Source organism: Anopheles cruzii, chromosome X, assembly GCF_943734635.1.
Source record: "Anopheles cruzii chromosome X, idAnoCruzAS_RS32_06, whole genome shotgun sequence".
Lineage (NCBI taxonomy): Eukaryota > Metazoa > Arthropoda > Insecta > Diptera > Culicidae > Anopheles > Anopheles cruzii.
In genome coordinates, this window is record NC_069143.1 from 4,499,708 (window position 1) to 4,523,692 (window position 23,985).

The window sequence follows — 23,985 nt, forward strand, 5'->3', positions numbered from 1 at the left end:
GTTGGATGATGATGATAGTGGTGATGGTGGTGATGGTGATATTGTTGTTGTACCGATGATCGCTGCGGTTGAGAGGAGCTGGTAGAGCTGATAGAACGGGCCACTGAGCCGAAGGGCGCCAACGCTTCTTCTCTCTCGATACCGATGTTGGACAGTGAGGGACACAGTGGTTTCGAGCCGGTAGCAGAAAGCAGTAGTGGCGCAAACGGGTTGGTGACAATTGCGTCTCAGACCGTGTCGGTCACTCCGGCGTACTGGCAGGCCGAAAGGCCGGCCGAATTGGATCGTGAAACGGGTGAGGGAGCCGAGTAGGGGCTGGAGAAGCCGGAAGTGTGCTGCTTTGCCTTCAGACGAAGCGTCGCGATGCTGGAGCTCATAGCGGTGCAGGGTTCGGCTGTGGTTCGGTGATGGTACATGTATGGATTGGCGGGGGTCGTGTAGGGACAGGGAGTAGGCGACACGCCCGTCGCTCCGGTCGATCCTGTCAGTCCGGTGCCCATGCTAGCCGGCAGCATCGAGCCGGTGCCCGCCATCCCAGCCGCAACCGATGCAGATGACGTGTTGAAGCAATTAATAGAATTCTGGTGATGATTGGACGTTACGATGGATGCGCCTAGTGGGTTGACCGTCCACGGGAACGTTTTGGCGCCAAGCGGGGACGGAACTTTCGCCCAGTTGTTGTACGAATAAGACGAATACAGCGTGTCTGTATCGGCAAATGGTTGAACGAATTGAGGACCAAAACCGTTCTTGAAGTCTGCGGCTGCGATTGCGTTCATCTGGTTGCGTTCACGCTTGCGCCACTTAGCCCGGCGGTTCTTGAACCAAACCTTTAGAAAGCAAGTTGAAAAATTTAAACCAAAGAAGAAAGAGACAGAACAATATAAGAGGAAGAGAAAAAAAATCGAAGAATTGAAAAAACGAAATGGAGAATATGAAATACATAAATATCAGTCTATTGCTGTCGCGTCTATTATCAATTATGAAACATATGCGGGGTTGCATGAGGGTTGAGAGGCTGATAACTACATTATTTGTAGCGTTTAAACTTAAGTGTATTTTCGCAATAATAAACTTGATACGTGGGCTGGAAAGTCCCGGCCTTAAGAAAGAAAAGCCGTTGGTTTCTCAAAATAGGCTGTTATTCACGTTGAAAGAGATTCATCAATGAAATCTCCATCAAGAGCCACACAATCATTCCACCGCCGCTCTAATATTTTAACACCTGTAAAACGATTTATCTTTCGAAGTATGCCTCAGTCTCAGCAATAATCGTTTCGCTCGACCGTCATTTCTTACCGGTGAGAATTGTTTTGAGCTCTGCGAACAGTCGGTAGTCGTTGGGAGTCAAATCTGGCGAATGCGGTGAATGTGAGCAATTCGAAGTTTAATTTCTTCGAAAGTTGCCCATCCCGTTGCCTAAGTTTCAAGACGGGACGGAAAAAACGCTAAAGATGTTAAGCGCTTTAGGTGGTCTGTGACATGTGAACCGGATTCAAAAAGTGACCGAAATGATTGAAATGCAAACAGTCGTTTAAATATTGGGGCCATTGTTGAGCATGAGAGCAGTGAGACAAAAAAAAGACTCGAGCAAAGATGATGTCTGGGTCCTCCATCAAAACAACGCGCTGACTCACATCGCCCACGCTGCCAAGGACTATTTTGCCAACATACAGGTCACAGGACTTCTGTTGCGAAGAATCAAATCTTGCAAGTCAAGTTCATTCAAATTTAAAATTTTAAAATTCAGAGAAATAATAAACATCAATTTTATTATCCGCTTGAACACCTCTGTTGACCTACGTATCTGTCATACAAGAGTGATTCAGGTTAAACACACGTGGATAGCCCATTTTTTTCTGTTGGTCTTGCAATAACAATGGAGGTTTACTAATCTTACAGTAAGTTCGCTAAGATTCGATTGCTCATCACGAATTATATTCTGACAACGATTTTCTTCATAAATTGCATTTCGCGTTCTTTTCAGGTACAAAAGACGACATGTTCAAACTCCCTCATACGTAAGGTTTAGAGCAAAACTAGTTTTATCTTAAGTTGAAATCCTTTCCCTAGATGTGAAAACAAGGCAAAGTCAGATGAAGCAAAATGATGAGCGCAAAATTGACAGCTAGCGCCATCGGTTAGCCAATTCCGGTATCATTCGTCCAAACACCTAAAGTGCAGCTGCAGGGTGCGTCGTTTAGGTACACCGCTTATCAGAAAGTACGAAAAAAAATTTCTTGTTAAGTCTGCCGACGGCACCGTTTCGTTTCGCTTAGTTTACGGCACATGCACACGCGACCTCATTGATAGTTGGGACTCTTTTGACTCAAACGCTTGTTTACCGATCGGATTACGCGTATAATCCGTGCTCAATGATTAACGTTTGCTGAGTGATGGCTGTTAGAAAGCTCAGTAAACGCTAGCGGCATTGGCCGAGAGGAACAAGTAATGTTCTCACAACGAAATCGTCACGCGTGTGCCGAACATTCCCTCTTATTTTCCTCTTCCACAGAGCGTTAAAGCTAAATAATAGGTCCGGAACCAAAAAGTCACGCCCTGTGATTTGATTTATTTCGAGTCAAGTCCACGTGACTTCGAGCGGTGAGTCATAAGGTGTGTAATGAACCGCGTAATCAATGGCGCAACCTTAAGGCCGGTAATTGAATTTGAAACGACGTCCCGCTGCGCGACGTCACGGTCTGCAATATACGGCGAGATGAAGGGACGTTGCTGATATTTTGTTTGTTTCTTCATGGTCCTGCTAACGTCATTTTAACTAATGATGGAAAATGAAAGTTGGTTAAATAGAATCTAAGGAACTTGACTGTCATTCGCGACGTGGCTTCAGTAATGCTTTTGAAACTATTTTCTGCTCCATTTGTGTGTTTCTTGTATCGTTGCGATCCAAAACATCGAGCGTATGGTCTGCATTAACCCATGTGCCTGCTTTCTGATATTCAGATTTGCAGCTAACCTCTTTTTCTTATGAAATTAATTCCACATACTGCTTAATTACGATTGACACCTATATAAACACATACAAAGCGGTTGGCTCACCACTTTCGACATTCGACAGCTCATCTGCAGATCATCCGTCTCGCTGCACCGATTAATCGGCTTTGTACGCGAGAGACGTCAGTTCCCGCTCCCTGACAGTGCATCAACTTGAGTGTAAAACTTCAAGTTGATTCTTAATGCGGCTCTGACCGTTCTAAAAATAATAAGTAAATAAACCACTTACGGGGAAACATAAATATCGTTCAGTTCTTTGCAGTGTAACTTATTTTCAGAGCTGAGGTAAGGCGGACGTTTTAATTATTAATGCAACGCCGGTACTATTTATCTGCATCCGAACTTTGGAAAAATATATATCAGTGATGGTTAATACCTTCTTCGTCCGCCTTCATGGCGTTTCATAAGGATCTTAGCCACTGTTACCAGGGGCGTGCATATGAAGGTGTTTTTTTTTATTTTTCAAAAAATCCATACGTTTGTTGTATTAAAATGAAAAACTCTAGTTATTAAAAGTGCGAACCATCGCTAGCTTTACATGTCTGCTATCGCTCTGGAAATTAGTGGGGGCCATGACAAAGAAATTGTTTCTCTTGTGTGAAAATTCGTACTACAACCCTTTCTTCCACATTTTCGTAAAAATTGAAGCGCTGCCCAACAAGGGCATGTCCCAGCGATTTAAAAGTGTGATATTCGAAAAACGCCCAGCCTGGTGAGTTGGCCGCATGGGAAAGTAATTCCCAATAAAATGATTCAATCCTTTCCCGGACGGTTTTCCATCATGTGATGGACTTTAGTCGTGCCAACAAAATCACTGTGGGTTGCCTTTTATGGTGTGTTGCCTTTTATGGCATTGCGACCGTTTTCTTCCTTCCTTCCGTCCTTCTTTCTCTTTCTGCTCCCTTCGAATGGGTTAGTTGCTGTCGGTAGCGATGCACATTAACCGTTTAACCAGGGTTGAGTAGCTCCTTTCCATCCTTCCCCATTCGATTCCAACAGGCATCCCTTTTTCTTAGGTTTCTTTAGGGTCGCTAGTTCTAAAATCACCATTTTAATTTCTTTTAACCAAATCAAAGCACGGTGATTTTCCAAGAACATGCTCACCCTAAGCTTCGAGAAACATTTGATACGATTCCGCATCCGTTTTCTTTAAAATGTTAGCAGAAAACCAATGATGTCCGCATTACGTACGTTTCATGCACAAGAGTCGCCATGCTTAAACCTCCTCAAGTGTAAGTTTCAAACAAAAATGTGTTCGTATTGAAGTTGGAATCCTTTACCAGATTTTAAATAAATGTATATTTTATACAAACACGATTGAAATTAACAAAACATATGCTACACATATCGAGTAATTGTAATATGTTGTAGTAAACTTTAATTATTTACATTCCGGCCCTCTGCTGTCTTCCTGTGTCTTCTGTTTTCCGGCTCTGGCCGAACTTCAAAGTAAGCACCGCGCTGGCTAAGCGCCTCCAAGACAGTTTACAGCACTAAATAGAGCTATGATGCTAAAAAATAAACTAGCAATGTAGTGTGGCGCCTCGTTTACTTTGCTGAGTAGACAAAAAGCGCTGTGCAGAAGCGTATCGTGACCTACTCTATGGCTACGATGACAAACACGCTTGGACGTAACTTTGGATGTAATCTTGTGCTCAGTTCATCATCAAGCATGTGGTAGCGAAATTGGCCTTCACAAATGCCATTAATGCAGGACGTTACTCGCAACGTAAGTAACGCAGAATAAATCGTAAACATTTACTTATCATGCACACTCGGAAGCGAAACTCGGTACGCAGCATTGTTGATTGTGGTGCCGTCGTGGTCTATCACCCTTTTAAAAGTTTTACATTATTACGCGTTGTACGCAACTCCCGGGCAGCTGGGCTTTTTTCCAAATCCTTCCAACTACCACATGCCTGTACCTGTGTCTGTTTCTCCACTATTTGTTTGGAAAAAGGCATGTGATCTTCATGCGCTGTTCGGTTTCTTTTCAGGTTTCTGATCCCTTCCTGTACGGGTAATGGTCGCCTTGTCCAGGTGGATCAAATATAGCTGCTTAACGCAAGGCGCCACTTGAGCTGCTCGACAAAGTGGAGCCGCTGCCTTTATCATATCTTTTTCTTATCCGGCTACAACCGCCGAGCGGTCTTGGCCTGCATCAGAGAACCCTTCCGCCGCTCGCGGTCGAGCGCCTTCGTTCACCACATTTCAATACCGGCCGTTCTTGCGCCCCGGTCGACGTAATCTCGCAATCTCAAACGGGGCCTACCACGCCCCCTCTGTCCCTCTGGACGGCCTAAGGAAGCTTTGCGCGCTGGTTCGTCGTCATTCTCCACTTCTCATGACATGATCAGCCCACCGCGGCCTGGTGAGGCGCACACGCTGCACGACAGTGAGGTCGTCGTACTTTGCGTACAACTCACTGTTGCAGCGGCTCCTCCATTATCCCTCCTCACATACGGAGCCAAATATCAATCTGAGCATCTTCCTCTCGGACGTGGCTAAGAGGGTTTCGTCAGTTTTAAATAGTGTCCATGTCTCAGATGCGTATCTGAGTACTGGGATAATGAAGGTTCTGTATCATCCCAGCTTCACGAGGACACGAGATGTGAGCGAAACAATTTCCTCGGACTGTAGAATGACTTGTTAGCTGCTAGCATCCTGGCGCGAATCTCTTCAGTTATGTCGTTGTTGGTGCTAACCTTTGACCTCGGGAAGCTCGGGACAGGTGATAGGTGAAGCTCGGGACACCATCGATCTTTCGGTCACCTATTAGTACATGACCTCCACGTATGCTCGCCACCCCCGCGTATGAGATTCTCCGCAGCTTGCTCAATTCCTCTATAGGCCTGAGCTACATCGGAGAGCCGTCGCCCTATAATGTCGATAGTTTCTTACGTCTATCTTCCTTTCTTTCTAATCTAATCTTTCTCTGTTTTAAGCAATTTGCCCTAACTGTTGTGGCTCGAGCTATGCGCTGTACCCGCTGGTTGCTTGTTGACTCAGCAGATTATTCCTAACTGGTGTTACGCTGGATGTCGAAGCATGTCGAAGCACCTGTCGGTGTCAAGTGCTGGTTAAACCAGCCTCGGTTGTTGACTGCTGCTAACTGACTGACTGCTGAGCATTGCCAACTGTGCAGCTGGATTGCTGTTACTATACTGTATATGTCTCTATGTCATATAGGCTTTTATCATATACTGTCCTTTTATGGAGGCCTCTAGTTACCGAAGTGAGAATGTCCAATATACGTTCCAACACATGGGCTAAAATGCCTCGAGCCTAACACATGAATGGCGCAAGCATTATTGCATTTGCAGCCTTTTCAGTTAGTACTAACCCTCAAAAGAAAGCTGTCAAAATGACATGAAATTCTACTCATACTCGTATGCCTGTGAGTTATTATACTAAAAGCAATACCGCTTGTGGTATTTTCAAAACAAAAGATCAAACTAAATTTCGTATTCCATCAGAAAGTCCGCTCCGCTTCAACTCCGCTCCACTAACAAAAACGTGATGATGATTTTGAACAGTGTTTGGTTATGTTTAAACCTAACAAATCGGATTTTTTGCGTCGATTTGAATCCATTGCTCCGGAATAAAAACGATCGCCATCTGAGTGGAGAGCAACTGATGAACCTCGTCCAAAGCGCCCGAAAGCACAACAATCGGGTTATGGCGTCGGTATTTTGGGGTGTGCGTTGTATCAAATTCATCGACTATCTTGAGCAGGGAAATACCATCACCAGTGTATCATCATATCATCATCATTATGGCCGGAATGGCGTTTGAAGGCCGGAATTGCAAAGAGACAATTTCATATGGTCAATGAAAAAAAAAATGGTTTCATCAAGACAACGCACCGTGTCACCGTGTCAACTAAACCAATAGGCCAAAACTGCATGCATTAAACCTCGAAAGGCCCCCACATCCACCGGTATTTGGCAGATTCGGCTCCCAGCGACTACTGGCTGTCGGCAGACCTAAAAAATGACTCAAAAAGATAAATCGTTCTACAAAAGTGTTGTTGAAAACGGCGCTGTAATGATTGTGTGGCTCCTGTTGGAGATTACGTTGATGAATAAAGCCTATTTTGAATGAAAAAAGAGCGTGTTTTTCTTACGCCTGGGAGTTTTCAGCCCATGTGTTACAGAGGCGAACGGACCATGCGGAGTCATTAGTCTACTGTCAAACTTGCCCAAGTTGATTTGTGGAAAAAGATACAAACGTTCATTACATCTAATTTTTTGAAATATTTTTTGCATCGAACATATGCGATCAAACTTATTGCATCTCTCAAGTGTAACTACTTCTCGAGCCACAGTTTACTTAGCCACAGTCGATCACATGACTGTATTGGACGACAAAGAAAGCCAAACAAATTAATTTTCAGTTGTTTGTACTATTTCTGTGTGACTTCCTTCGAATGCTTGTTTAAGTAAAGTTAACCAAGCGAAATAACCACGTTAACTGTAGAAGTGCATTCAGACAGGTGGATATGTCATGCCTCAAATGTATCAACATTAGTGACATATTGATAATCTCGCGCGTGTACAGCGCACTGAACAGTACTAACGCAAAATGAACATTGGAACATCTCCCGTGATGAATAATTTGAATGCTCTAGCTACTATAAATCAAATTTAATGTTAGCTGCTTGACGGCCTGACGGATTTTACTCGGGGCTTTCTTGAAGAATGCTTGAGAAGAAGAAGAATTACAGCTACCCGAATGAATTCGAGAGCCTCACTATACTTGAACGTGTACTGTACATTGTACTTGATTTTGCATTGTTACCAGATTCTTCGTTCTAGGAGCAGCTAGCTTCGTTCATTCTAGCTAGCAACATTTGAAAGGCTAATTTGGTAAATAGATTAATTATTTTTTATATTCACGGGATTGTTCATGCATTCGCAACAAACTGTAATTAACAGATTATATTTTATCACGTTTTCCAACAGAATTAGGACGAACTTCAGCTAGAGTTGTTGTTGTTGTTGTTGCTGTTACTGTTACCGTCCAAAATACGACGTCGACTACCGACAAGACGTCTGCGTCAATTATTAACTGTTGTCTGCGGACCTGCTTCTTTACCAAAATGTCAAAATCCCTTGCAAATATTAAAAAACCGCATACGACCGGGCGAATTTGGTCCGTTAATCGTAAGGATGAGCTACTGGAACAGAAGCAGACCATACGGTTCCTCGCACACACACACACATTCACGCTTTTTTTAATTGTGAACGCGGATATGTGACATCAACAGTACTTCTAACAGTAATAATCTAGAGAAGGGGACGTACTGTTGCGGTCGCGATTAATACAGATTTTTCAACGGACCTTTGGCTGCCCAGAGTAAGTGGAGTGCGCTGTGGTGAGAATCACTGTAGCGTTTGGGCGTCATTTGGCTGCAGAGACAACGGAGTGAACCAAACTTACATCCATAGTGGGCCACCCTACTCTATTTGCCGCATATCATCGCGCACGGGTGTGCGTGGGTGCACCGTTTGTCGTGTGTCGGCAAACAGGTGCCCGTGTGTGTGCAACGTGAAGGTGAAGAACTCGTCACCTTCAAGAACTCTTGGTTCTTCACCTTCACGTTACGTCCACGTTGGCGTTATCGGTCACTCTGCTGGTTTCGATATCGTTGCGCGCCTTGGTGAGCGAGCGTTCTGAGCTTGACATGACTGACAGCGAAGATGTTTGTTGATGGAACGACGGAATCCGAAAAAACTAAAGAAGCGGCAGTTGTTGCGTGAAGCAGCAAACTGGTGCGCTGACCGCCGGCGAAAGCAGCAAATGTGACTAGCTCGAAGATTTAATCTGGACTGTGAGCCTGAGGGGTAGCTGTACGACCTTGTGAAGGCCATTTAAACGGCGTCAAATCGAGGGAATGGTGAAAGCACCCCGAGTGCGATACGATGCAGCGATGTCGCGAAGACGGACCTCGGCTACCAACTGGTAGCCCTTCTATTGGTGATCGATAGAAATCGTTGACCTCCGCAGCTCACGCCTACGCGCCAGGCGAGAATGCCGACACGCAAGAATAGAGAGCGACAGAGAAGAGAAGTACTACGCTCCTAACGCTGCCAAGAAAGCGATGCAGCGCAAGATCGTCTCAAACAAGAAGGAGGGCTACAACAGCCTCCTTAGGGTAGCCGAGTCGAATCCGTGGGGCGGCGCTTACAGGCTTGCGATGCCGAAAATGCCGAAGGGTGCCCGGACCGACTGCGGACGATCGTGGCCGAGCTGTTCCCGCAACACGAGCGGACGATCTGGCCGAGTGCGCCGTACGAATAAGGACGGGGGATACGAACGTTGTTACATTCTAGAATTCCAGTGTTCTTCATCAAACAATGAAATGGTGAATATTCCTTTTATTATTATACAATTTATAACAAAGGAAACACACAAACCCCAATTGTCCATTTATTGTACGACAAAAAAATAAAAGATATCAAATCTTTTAGATACCCCATATAGCTTAGCTTTGATTTGACAACAAACTATCAAGGAAAACTCATCTCTCGTATTTAGCGCGAAAGTGTCCCAAACGCATCACTTTTATGCGCAGAATCGTCGTATTCAGGTGGGACGCCCATCCAAAGGACCTGATAAGATTATACAAAACTACGATCCGCTCTGTCGTGGAGTAGAGATGCACTACTTTCCATTGTGCCTCTTAGACAGGGCTAGACAAGATTAGACTAATCCAGTCTAAGTGCAGAACAATCATACTCGGCCTTAGGAATTCTACATTATGTCGCTTGAGGTGATGGCGGGTATTATGCTGATAAAGCTACGTGGGGAACAACAAGCCTATCGCGTCCTCATACGCTCCACTGTTGCTAACCCTTTGGTGATCGATAACTTCATTGTCTTGGAACAAGCACGCTCCACGCTCAGAATTATGAGCATCTACCGGAACTTTGTATCGTATCAGGCTCACTCTAGCCTGCTCCTCAAGCAATAAAACTGCGTCCTGTCCATCCGTCCATCCGTCCATCGATCCAGTGTTTTACAGATCTTTTTCAACTGTAGACTTCTGTTTGGCACAGTAAATTGAGACTACTCAGTCTCGGACCAGACAGCTTTACAGCTTTCATCCGAGTATAGTTCGAAACATTTTTGTGCATAAGTGTGGTCACTTCCCCATTATAGTGATGGCTCCCTAATAGAAAGCTTCGGCAGGTTTCAGAGTGTTCAACCCCTAAGGCCCTTAAGGCCCTGTAGATCGTCCGTCTCCCTGCACCTATTAATTTCAATGCTAAAGACGTCTGTTCGGACCCTATCAGTGCAGCCACTTGAGTGCATAACTTTAAGTTGGTGCTTAATACGGCTCTTCCCGTGTAAAGTTCGTTCATTCTAATAATAATAATAATAGATAAATAACGACCGCGTATGTCTCCCATAAGCGTTCGTCATCCGATCATCCGTACTGGTTGTTGTCTTAGATTTGGCTTAGATGCTTAGTGTGTTAAGCTCCTTAGATAGATTGATATGGTTTCTATTGTTGATTCTTTTGCCTCTTGATTTAGTGTTGAATCTGACTGTACTGTTTAGTCGTCGCCTAGCGATCGAGCCCCTGGCACCGACTCTAAAAACACAAGAAGCAAACCATCGCCCTCCGCATATCGTCATCGCCATCGGGGCGTTGGTATACCAACGATGGCCACCCCTCCCCGGAGGGAACCCAAAAAGGGATTCAGAACACTACACTAAAGTTCTTCATTTTATAACAATAAATCCTCTGCTATAACTTGAATGAAAATACATATAAAGACAACATCTGGAACAATATGCTCCTTCCGACCATCGGCATCTACAGTTAGAGACTCGTTCTGCTACAGAAATCTGAACGACAATAGCAAAACAAATTCGACAACAACAACAATAAATACGGCTCAGTCCGTTCCTTTAAGAAAACAAAAATCTCCATGTAACTGGTCCACCGAAAACACCGTCAGCATGCAACAGCCGAGTTAGCCCGAGATCATCCCGAGAAGTGGAGGAACTGCCACATGCAACTTGGATATGTAATTTTATTATGTTAGAATGCGTTGCCCCCGTTGATAGAGTACTCGTCACGTCCTTGTCACCCATGGTTCACGGACGACGGACCACTATTGAAGCTAATAACGTAGAATTTTCCACCTCACCTCATCTACTTCCTCAAATCATTTTTGCATAACCGGAAAAATCCAGCACGCATAGAAAAATCCAGCTCGAAAGTACTTACAGCTACTACCAGTAACCCGCAAGGAAGCATCCTTTCCCCTTTTTTCAATCCGAACATTTTTTTGTGTCCGACCTATCGAAAAAGGAAAAACTACTCCCAATTTTTTTATGCAGACGATGAACCAATCTGCTCAACCGTATCAGCTGATCTTACTATAAGTCAACCAAATGACCAACCTTATAATAAACAATTTAAATAAAGCAGAACAAATGTATTCAAAAACACTGTCAAAACTGGAAAATGAAAATAGGTGGCCCAAGGACAGAAGTTATCTTTTTCATTTGCCATATTCATCAGGCTAGCAGAGTATTCGTCCCAGGGCGACTCTGTAGCGGGGGGCTATAAATCCGAGTGTCGCAAACCTATTTTGCCTTGTCGCGCGCATTCGATAAAAAATCATCGAAGAAACATCGATTATCTCTCGTCTGGCGAGTTACGAATCAATTTTGGAATGATACTTTGGTGTTTTTTAGTGTCGTCGGAATAAGTTTTGATGTGATTCATTCGCAGGAGGTTGTTCATGATCGATATGTCGAGTTATGTTTTCTTCTTTCGAACATCGGAGTCAAGCAAATGTTATCTTCATTACGCCGCATCAAGTAGATGTTTGGACCGGCAATAACACACTCTCTATCGGTTACTTACCCTGACGCGTGCCTCCGTCAGGTTGGTCCACATGGCAATCTCTTCTCGCGTAGACATGTCCGGGTAGCGGTTCCGGCTGAACGTCTGTTCCAGCTCGTGCAGTTGCTGAGAGGTAAAGTGGGTACGTTGACGTCGCTGACGTTTATTTTTCTTGTCGTTTTTGGTGCCATCGTTGCCATCCTGAGAGATGGTGGTACCGGTATTTAGTGGACCCGTGTTGTCCTCGTGTGACATGCTACTGCTAATGTTCTCCGTTTTCACAGACGTATCGTTGACACATCGAGATACTGTGGAGTTGTGGCGGTTTATAGTGGTAAAAAGGAGTAGAAAGACATCAATTAAAACTTTGTCGATCAACTATGCGGAGAAGGCATGCAACATAGGCCTATAGGCCCATTTTAAAAGAAAGGTATTGGCTACTCTTTGCGTGGCTTAGGTTCAACTAGTCAACGCAAAAACCCGAGTCAAGGACGAGTGGTTGTTCATCGCCGTTTATGGAAAAGAACCATGATCTGTGAAAAAGTTAGTCTATTTTAGACTAAAGTTGGCCTTTAGGCCTACTATATTTAAACATTCATACAAATAAACTCAGCCCTCGAAACACTCCAACTCGAATACTAACCGTCATTCTTCCGATCCCGTGAACTCCGATTGCGGACTGCGGATGACGGAAACCCCATTTGCGAGTGATCAATACTGCTGATAGATGTCATTGCATTATGGCTGCTATCACGAAAATCTCCTGTTTCGGCCCAAACTGTAAAAGAGTAGGAATACGAAAAGGAATTATTAAAGAATCAATTTGAAAAAGCAAATGAAGGGAGAGAAGTAGCGATAGCAATAGATTATAATACTTTAGAAAGAAATGTAAGACGAAGGATATTGGGGCGGAATAGTATAGAGATAGATGGATAAAATTAGAGAATGCTATAGATAGAGAAAGGCAAATTTAAATCTTGACTTTGATAACCACTTCTTGAGTTGGGCCAGTTTGAATTGTTCAAGGCGTATTCACGACACGACAAAGAAATAAATATGAAATGCCTTACAAGAAGCTCTATCTATTGTTTTTTCTATCAAATCATGGTATTACTTCAGTATGCCAGGATTAATGAGGATTATAAATCGGAAAAACCAACCATAAAAATGCGGTATGAAAAAGTCTGAAGTGGAGAAATGAAATGGTTTGGTTAATAATTACTTAGCCCTGCTGATAATTGAAGAGGGCGAAATCAGACATTCACACAGCCTAATCTATCGATATTATGGCGTAAAGTGTGTTTTATATGTTAAACTGGCAGCCCGGCCATGAGTCTTTGTAGTATCAGCGGACAACACGGGCACTATCAGAGGTCGATGTGCAGATGGCAGTCAGCACCGAACCAGCGAGTGAAAGTGTCGAAAATAAAGTTGTGGGATCAGAAACACAACACAGGGTACGACAAAAAATTGTAAACTTATGAAAAGAAAACAATGGTCCGTCCGCCGGCTATTCGTTTATGCTGGTCCGATTAGTTCATATAAAAAGGACATTATTTAGAACTTTGAGCTTCGAACATTATATTGAATGGAACAACATAAGTTGTTGATGTTCTACACGTTTCAACTGATTAAATTAAAAAAAAGAATAAAATCAAAAACGCATTTCAAACAGCGAAACAATGATTAGATAGTTTTATTGTGTCTAAACATACGATAACATTATAATGTATAGGCCTAAAAGTTATGATATGGGCCTAAAAGCCCATACATTAAGGGGGCTCATGCTCGTTACGATGTGTACGAAGTGCTACGTGAACAGCATGAGCAGTTAGTGTTAACATTAATCTAACATAGGGACAGGGTTAACACATGGACTAGGACCGCAGCCCGGGGACTACAACAGAGTTGTTTTCGTTGTTATTTTCTCCAATTTGCAAGGCAGTGCATTCCTGCGGGCTTGTGGGGTGTGTGTACACTGTTTAGCTACATTGCAACGGCGTTTATACGCAGCATTGTGTCCACACCACACTTGTCACCAACAATTGATACACTTTTTGTGTATGAGAGGACCACAGGACAACAGCTTACAGTGCTCCTATCGGCGGATTTTATTAACCTATAAGTACTTAACCGATAAGTACTTTCATCATCGGTGGAACCTTTATTTTAAGTTATGATATTTCGTGCGGCTTGAGGAAAAAGTACATCATATAAGGCTAGCTAAAAGCAACCCATTATTTTCTCGGTAGATGCCTTTATCTCGTGAAGTACAGTTTCAAGTTTAGGCTCGTTTTAAAGCTGATACTTTACACTTTAAAAATGTATCGTATCCTATGTATCCCATTCCTCATCTACAGTAACCATCCGTTTAAGAAATGGTTCGACTTCATTCCGTTTGGCCAAAATTGCGCACATGGCCATTCAATCCATCATTTTTTTCGAGGTCATTTGATATGGCACCCAAACATCGAACTTCTTTGTGAATCCATCTTTGTGCAAATGGATAAAAACTATTTGATTGTTACTCTTCATCTCCTGACCGATGCTGTGACTACTAACATGCCGTTCACCTTTGATTATTTCTGTGATTTTATCGACATTTTCGATGACGTATCGGCCTAGGCTTTAACATAAAAAAATAACTGAACAGGGTTAAATAAAACTAAAATTTCACGTAGCTAGCTGTTAGAGCATCGGCACCATGAACACCATGCAAAATTTCAGCGCCCTAACTTGAATTTTCGCCTTTTTCAAAGAAACATTGTAAAATATACCCAATTTTCTCTTTGATGACTTCCATTGTTAACACCGTGCAACTCATAAACGGAGGGAACAAACAATAAACCGTGAAAGCATTTTTTTAAGTGTAAAGTATCAGCTTTAAAATAAGAATAAACTTAAAACTGTACGATCACTAAAGTCTATACGATCACTACTCTGTCACTAAAGTCATCTATCCAGAAAATAAAGGATTACTTTTTCCCCAGCCTTATACTTAGCTTTGTGCTTGAGAATGTGTTTTTATTTAGCATCTCCTTATCGTAGATATCTTAGTAATAATAGTTTTACTCGTAGTACTGCTTGCTGTCAAGTTGTGCTCTGTTTTGTACCAAACTTTGCTTGTGCTCAGTGTTGTACCATAATCGCCAAATCCTTGTTTGGGCAACCCCTTTTATGGCGATCACGCTCGCACCACGAACGAAGCGGTTGTTCGGTTCCTGCACCAAAGGATTTTGGTGCAGGGGATGATGTGCCTGAACCAATTGGGCAGCGTATTGATTGATGATTCGATTTAATGGTGATGAAATCTATAAAATAATCCAAAATGTGACCAATAATTGAATGGCCATCTGCAGTCTCTTTCAGCACTATTATTTCAGGGATTTCTCGATGCAACAAGATTCATTCGATTCGCCGAAAAACACAGATAGAGAAGAATCCTGGGTTTTAAATATGGAGCAACACGATTAGCAGCAAAACATCAGGTAGGGGGAAAAGAAATCCATTATTTTGCCGGTAGCTGGTTGTAGTGATCGATATCTCGTGAAGTATCGATTAAACAATTTCAAGTTTATGCACGTTATTAAGGTGACACTTCACACTTCAAAAAATGCTTTCACGGCTTTTAGTTCTTTCCACTCGTTTGTGGGTTACAGGGTGTTAACAATGTGGTGCTTTGTAAGTGGTGTTTGTGGTGCCCATACTGTAACAGCTTATTACATGCAATTCCGGATTCGTTGATTCGCTTAAGGCATTTTTGATGTTAAAGATGCACCTCACACAGGCAAACACGTCGTCCATAAAGTCGATAAAATCACATAAAAAATCAACTCGAATAGTTTACTCGATTTAGATTTTACTCGTCATTTTAAAATAATTCATTATCAAATGACTTAGTTCATTATAAAAATAAAGTTATCCCTTTTTTATTGCTGATACAAAAAGTCTGCACGTTTCAGACTTCTGTAAATCCCTGGTTCTCTATTACTAAATGCTACAACAGAGTTATGTGAAAGCTGTTCCTTTGTTGGTATGCCAAGTAAGAAAGTAGCGATGCTGTTAGTATACTAATGAAGAGTTGTTAAGACGTCAAAAGACAAATGCAATATTCAGTTGCTAGCGAATTAGTTGCATGTGATCCAAGAAGCCATCTCCCTGCGTTTGGGGGTCATCCAGAAGATGCAGAAGAACTGAGAATGGGTTCCACATGAACTGAACGAAAGGCTGGAGGAATGGCGAAAAACCACATATGAAACACTGTTCGTCAGGCTTCTCCGCCGGAAGTAGTTTCTCCGCCCATATGAACACCCCGGCCCAAACAGTCCTTCAAGTTCGACCGCTATACGCCTCCTCGATAATGGGAGTCGACAGCACATCTCTTAGAATCACGATCGAGGGGATAATGCTGTCGCGCTATCTGGTGATCGATCTGGCCTTAGGATTCCAATCCAACGGCCGGATGGGCGTGGTGACCTGTGTTAAGTGTAGTACGATCGGAAACAGTCGTGTGGGTGTTGATCACTCCAAAACGGAGTGTAATACCTCGGTACAGAAATGTGCTCATGACATGAAATATGACTGTTGCCTACCACTTCGCTCAGCTCGCTCTAGAATTTGGCTAGAAGGATGCTAAGCGGCAAACAAACTAATAAGAACGAAGGTGTTTCTGACAAACCCTGGAGTTCGGTGTTCAAACATTCGTCCAATGCAGATTCGTCCAATGATCGAGCTCTCTCTCGCTATCCACTCCAATAGAAATTCCTGGACGGGATCAGGTGAAAAACAAGCTGCTCTACAACCTGCCCCCCCGGACGAAAGGAAGCGATTGCTAATATTCTTGCGCAAACTGTTGCAGTGCAACGTCGCCAAGCCTGGGGGGAGAGAATTGAGAGCTCTAGGCCATTTTGAAACTGGCAACCCATCATCGGAGTATAAGTTGTATCGCCCCATGTCGATGCTGTCATGTCTGCAAAACTTATTCGAGATAATAATCCTCTTCCGCCAGGATAGATGGCTTTTATCGAACGGTCTCCTGTCCAGCACCGCAATTTGGTTTCCGCAAAGGCAAGGGTCTACTAAGGACTGTTTAGCGCTCACTGTTTCGGCGATCGAGTTAACTCGTGATCGTAAAGAGGTGATGATCTTGGCTTTCTTTGGCGTAATGCCGGCTTTTGGTTCAGAGTTTAATGAATTGACTCAAAAGCTAGAAACGGGGGGGCTTCAGACCAAACGGGGAAAATTTGTTTACTTCGCTAAAGGAAGTGTATTTCAATTACGGTGCATACCATGAAGTATGGAGCAACTATTTCGGACTACCACAAGGATGCTGCCCTTTTGTACTTTTTTTATGTGAACGACATCTAATTATGCCTGGCGCCAAACCGAGGCTTATGGTAGCACTCGATTGTCTTTGGGTTCAAATCCGTCCAGTAGATGAGATCTTTCCACACGTGCTGCTGGTTTAGCGTCGGCGGTATGTCCTTCAACCACAGAATACGCACGTTGCGCTCGTCGAGGTAACTTATCGCAATGTACTCCTCGCGTGTATCGCCCCAGAACGATAGCTGGGTCTGGAAGCTGATCGTCTGTACGTTCAGCCAGCCGAGATATACTCTTATCAGTATCGTCTGTGTGCGGGGCTGTGGCTGGTATTCGCTACACCCACCAAAGTCCACACACTGGCCGTTCGTGTTGACCAAGTACCCCGGCTGCTAGGTAATCCTCACATTGATATGCGTACAGGTTCGGCAACACTTCGCACTCATGTGCCTGGCAGTAGCCCTTTCGACGTACAGCGACAGCACGGCGTTGAGCTTCGATATCGGCGCACCAGCGCTCGTAGCACTTATCTTTGGGTGAGTCTCCTCTGTCTCCCTTTGAGGTGTCATCTATGATGGCCCTGTGGCTGCAGGATGTAACACCGCAAATCTTTCCGCGTTCATGCTTTTTTACGAACTGCTCGCTGATTAGAGAGCAGCAGGCGCCAACACTCGTGCACTCGCAGATTCTCGTCGGAGCAGATTTCATCACTACCTGGCGTGCCGCCGATGGCTTCCTCGTCTTCGGGGTGGCTGATGTGGCCACTGTCTTGTTCCCATCACCGCGGTAGGATTCGTCGTGACACTTGCTCTCGTCGCCTGGTTCGTCGCACTGCGTGCGGCACTCATTTTCAGGATTAGTTCGTTCAACTATGTTCATTCTTGAGTGTAGCGATTTAAACACTTTTTGTGGTTGGCCTTTTCGTAGCACATTTTGTTCAGTGTCCTGCTGGTTCGCTTGGCTCTCTGTCGCAGCCGACTGCCTTTCGCTACTTTTGTTCCCCTTCTTTGCACGTGGCCGTCCGTCTTGGGACTAGGTGTGCGAACGATCTCAAACTCTAGCCCCAGTTTCCTGCAGTTCCACCAGGTGCGGGATTATACAGTATCAAGTTCGTTCTCTTCCTCTGCGGGTCGAAAAGCAAAATAGCCGGATCGTTCAGATACCTAAGGGGTATCTTAACTGGAAACCCCATGTAAGGCACGTGGCACAGAAACGCACCAGAAGGATCAACTTTCTCAGGTCACAGACTTCTGGTTAGGAGCACGTCCAACAGTTCTCCTAAGATTGTACAAGACGACGATCATGTCTGTCGTGGAATACGGTAGCTTCTGCTTATGCTGAGCAGCCAAGGCACATACATATAACCAAACTAGAAAGGTTACAGTGTCACTGTCAGAGAATCAGGGCATTCGGCTGTATGAAGTCAACGCATACAATGTCCCCTGATGTGATCAGGGTCAGGGTGAGCCCAGAGGGCAACTCCTGGTATGTTTATGAGAAGGTTTGATCATGTCCCTACACCTAACGCCGTTTACACCGACGGCTCTTTACAGGAAAACGGAACAGGGTGAGAGAGAGTGTTCAAAGTGTTCACCTCAGCAATCGAAGCCTGTTTCAAATTGGAGCAGATGATTGGAGGACCTATGGATGCTATCTTTCGCTGTCCATGTGTACTCTTTGTGTTCCTTACACGGTCGCAGTAGGGCACGATGCGCATCAGCACTCATTAGAGTATGGACGATACGATCTTCATTCGACAGAAGCCCGTCTTCCCAGAGCGAATCTGAACGGTAACGTCTTAACTGTTGTACATTTACTTGTAAAGTAATTATTGTTTTCTTTTCTCCTCGTTGTATCAGGTTGACTCCTCACTGTAGACCGAACAGAGAAACTGCACGAGCAGTACACCGAAAGTGACCACTCCACAACCTTTAACAATCACAATACAGGGGGCGGCATACCTATAGTGGTACCTATTTAAATGTTAAATAACTCCACCATTTTTTAGTTGATTTTGATAAGTCAACCAAATTCTAAAACGTCAGTCTATCTGGAGGGCCAGACGAACCGTGAATTGTCCGTCCGACCGTCAAATCGATCTCGCTTATATCAAATTGTATGTGAATCTGCACACTCATAAACGGTTTGACGTTAAAGATTAATGTCAAATCGTTTATTTTCGCTTCGTGTGGCCCTCCAGTATGAATTTTTAGTTATGCATCGGTTTACTCCAAAACAATGGGCTGAAGTTGTAGCGCTGTACATTGAAAATAATCGTTCAATTGTGAAAACTATGGAAACTTTGCGTGCTTATTGTTACCGAATTTCTTCTGACTTCTTTCTGTGAGGCTATTACGAAAAAAATACCATTCAACAAGTCAAGAGCTATGTTTATGAAAAGTAAGGAATACATTTTTGAACAATTTGTGCTCCAAAATGTTGGAAACAATCTTCAATTTGATTTAATAAACATTATCTGATGCGTCAGCAACTGAAAACAAATCTACAAATCTACTGGTTCACATGGTTGCTGTATGGTAAGGCTTCGCGGTACAGTACTGTAACAACAGAATGTCATATAGGCGGATTATGTTGGCTGAAGCCTCCGTGGCATCCTATTTTCCTCGATGTTTCTCAAATAAGCCTTTACACAAAATTTTCGAATTTATTTTCTGTACTCATAGGACTAATTATTGGCCTAATTGACCGATGATTTGTCGGCGTAGCATTCATGGACTTCTGTCATTTGTTGTACCTGCCGTGATAGTGTTATTAGCCCCCTGTGAATTATTAACACTCATTATCCTCACGCTCTACTACCTTCCATCTCTTCCGACAGCTGGTTACAGATGTTATTTTAGGCTGTTTCTTTCTCGACTTTGACAGATGGAATGCTTAACGTATCCGTCAGTCGGCACAGTATAGGCTAACGACGACCGTTCCGTCTTGGTGTCGGCCCTCGAATTGCGGTATACGACGCCTAAAAATCTTTACAAAATATCTCGCGTGTTTTGTGCATAGCGTAACGAAGCGACTTCCTGGGATTGCAGTGTCCGAATGAGGCTCAGGAAATATAGGATTAAATGGGATTAAGAACGCCATCCTCGTTGCATCAGAGCAATACAGACAAAAATAGCACCTCAAATGCTCCAACTCGACTGGGATGGGCTAAAGACGAGTGTAAAGAACTAGATGAGAAAACTGTTTTCTTCATGAATTTTCCTAGTTTCAGTGGCGCTATTTTGCACATCGCCACGATACGACCTAGTATATACGAGGGTGGTAAACAAAACAAATTTAACACCACAACTACCGTTTAAATCTATGAGCAGGGAAATGTATGTTTGACTAATTAATTGATATATTTCCCTACACACACACACACACACACACACACACACACAGGCATATACATTGTGCATATTTGATGCAAAATGTACCATCGTAATCTTAAACAAAAAGTTTTGAAATTCACGCGATTCACAAGGTATGTAATCGCTGCTTTCCATGCAGCACTATAAGATTGAAATCAAACATACACTATAACACTGGTGAAACCCTAATAACTAGTAAAATAGGCTGTATAGTCTTATATAAAATTAAAATTATTTGATTATACTTTACACTGCATGCTCCTTGCAACCTAAGACCAAAAATGAAGGAAACCCCGAGGTTTTTCACCCACTCTGAGCATAATGAATCTCTTACAGAGTAAACTAACACCCAAACAAATGCTAGTTTTAATGCTTTTGCTATTTTTAATGGTTAGCTTTTATTAATGGTTTTTAATTTACCGCTGCCTACCCTGAGCGAAGCGTCCGGGGAAGCTGTTGAAAGTTAGCATAAGCTAAAAAATCCCTTCTCGCATATTTATGCACCCGCAAAAACAAATCGAACCTGAGGCGCAAGCAATAAAAGAGCAAACCCTGCATGCGATGGGTTAGAAAAAGGGAAGGTTGGGTGGCATAAAACAAAAGAAGGGTCGCAGTCGGTAGTCTGAGGGTGAAAACAGTCAAATTACAAAAAAGGCAAACACTAATCTGTCTCATCTGTTTCAATCTTGCTGAGACCGTTTTTCCCTCTTTTAAGCAGCGAATGTCTAGACGGGAAAACACGGGAGGAATTGTACCGAAAATGCTCTTCCCAAACCAAGGGGCTGAGATTGAAACATGTGCGTAATGCATCCTAAATTATCTGGTTTTGATTTCACACTCCCGAGCGAAGGCACGAGACAACGATGTCGATCAATCACAAACCCCTTGCTTTGGACGAAAAACAGGGGTCGAATATACAATAGTGAAATGATGGTGAAGTACAAGAAATAGAAGCAGGGGAGGAGAGTCAAATCTAACGTTTATTGACTGACACACTTGGGGGAGGCTAAACGGAAGCCAGGGGTTATCTTAGGGAAAGCAGGAAAACGAGAAAAATGATAATTTTATAGGAAAATGAGTTTGAGGTTATCCTCATCATTGTGTGTATGTGTGCCTTTTTTTTTGTTTTGTGCGACAGACGAAGGGTCCGCATGTTTCAGTACAGTTTGTTTTTCTCCCCTTCGGAAAAAGAGGATTTCTAGGATGATCGGTTACGCTGGAAAGGGGTTTCCACTGCAAAGGGTGTAAACCCAGTGCAGTTCAGATGGGCAGATAATGATTATGCGATTCTCTTGCCGCCTGTCGTTGAGCCCCCTCACCATCTTCTCTGCCACGATTTTACGAAAAACATCGGGTACGGGTTCTAGGACAAGATGGGAAACAATAAGCCATATGGGACCAATTTTCTGGTCAAATGAATTTATTCACCCACATCTACGAAGGGTGACTGGTAGACAATCGAAGACGCGGTGCGGAATGACATGGGGAATCAAGGATTGCAGAAGCAACTTAGCCACAACCTTAGTCTAATAATAATGATAATCGCTTCATAGGCCTACAACATAAACGGTCCACGTCAAGTCAACCCCTTTCATGCTTCAAAAGCTACAGCCTACAGGAATTTGGCACGAACTATTCAGATTGTAGAAGTTTGAAGACCAAGTACGCTTACATGTTTCAGATATAAACAATAAATGAACAAAAAATTGGCAAATCTCCTGAGCAACTAAACAGAAAATATGAAATATTCAACGGATACACGCTGAGGAATAACGACACGGCGTATAATAATAATCAACATAATATAATAGTAACTGTTACGTTTCATCATCTTGCGTCTACTAGGTCTATACGTTGAGATGTGAACTGTTGAAAAGATGGCTGTACCTGCCGATTGGGACTTCCCAGTTTAGCGGTTCATTCATCATTACCTTGTTTTGACATCAGGTAAATGAGTTCAGGTCACAAAAAAATTTAATCAGTTTGCAAACGGCCGTTGAAAGGGTTAGACCATGGCGAGTTTTGTGCTCGAAAAAAGCGTTTTGCGGGGATTATTATTTTTCTGCTTCTTTTGAAGAAAACTGCTTTGGAATAGCACCAAATGCTTGTCGGAACTTGTGTTTGGAAGATCGCAGTGCTTTAAGTGGTTTAAAAATTCCAAAATGGTGATTTTGACTTAACAAAAAAAAAGCGTCCAAGGACTCCAAAAAACGGTTTTTCTGATGGGACAGAAAGGTGTGGTGTTTCACAAGCTCCTAAAACCTGATGAAAACGTTAATTCCGATCGCTACTGACAACAAATGATCAATTTGAACCATGCATTGATCGAAAAACGACCAAAATGCAATTCTAGTGGGCTTCAATGGGGGCGCCTGGTGGCCCGTGGAATCAAGCACCATGCGCTCCAAAAAACAAAACTGTTTCAGGATACTATCAAATCACTTGGATGGGAGCTGCTATCCCTCCCCGCGTTATTCACCAGACTTGGTTCTTTCCGAATATCATTCTTTTTCATCGATGAGATACGTATTGGCTGAGCAGCTCTTCGTTTTCTACGAGGAAGTCGAAATGGGAAGACTAATTAGTTTACTTAAAAAGTCGAAGAATTCTTTCCTCTGGGAATCCATGATTTAGCAGAGAGATAGGAGAAATGTATAGCTAGCAATGGCACATACTTCGAATAAAATAGAAAATCGCATAAAAATTTTATAAACATTTTTCGTGTGTTAAAAACAGTTCACTTCTCAACGTATAGACCTAGTACTTAGGGCGCGTGGAAGGTACATATTCGACACAGCATTCACAACGAAAACAGATTGACTTTGCTTCATTGATGGAAACTTGAAGCATCGCTAGTGTAAAGATCATGACAAAAGAAGAAGACGATAAAAATTCAATCAAAATAGAAAAAGTAGCACCACTGATTCGGAATCGTAGACTTGATATTTTCAAAATTGGTATTACAAAAATACTTAAAGCCTGATGTGATATATTGAGGTTGACCAGTTGTTTTTGTTTTCCTCTAGTTTAGCTTTGAGGGATCTGACTATGTTCTGTTTGATTTTTAAGGTTCAAATTTGTTTTCACTCAAACAATCAAATTACTACAATTTGGTAGAGAACGAGGCTATCACATTCACAAAGTATGTTCCTGTGCAAACATATACTCGTATGTGTTGTTATTCTACCGATAACATGGTGAATAGATGTTTAATAATTATAGGTACATTATACCACAATCCGATCAACAGTTTCACCGAGTGTTTCTATTTTTACGTCTGAATTGCAAACCGATAAAGCAAACAAAAAATATACATTATTTCTCTACTGGTTATGGTAAATTTCAGTTATTTATTAGGTCTTTTCATTAAAAAAATCACGCCGTCATGTAATTTTAATATGTTCTGTG

The 23,985-nt window shown here is 43.0% G+C and overlaps 1 protein-coding gene across 1 annotated transcript in view; it reads right to left on the reverse strand.

Moving 5' to 3' along the window:
- Positions 1 to 227: 227 nt before the first annotated feature.
- The window catches only part of LOC128268641 (pituitary homeobox homolog Ptx1), a 31,516-nt gene continuing 7,758 nt past the window's right edge, over positions 228 to 23,985 (reverse strand). The window contains exons 2-4 of the mRNA XM_053005798.1: positions 12,525 to 12,659; positions 11,903 to 12,189; positions 228 to 830 (exon numbers count right to left, since the gene is read on the reverse strand). Coding sequence (XP_052861758.1) covers positions 228 to 830; positions 11,903 to 12,189; positions 12,525 to 12,659 — 1,025 coding nt within the window. The remainder of the gene's footprint in view (positions 831 to 11,902; positions 12,190 to 12,524; positions 12,660 to 23,985) is intronic.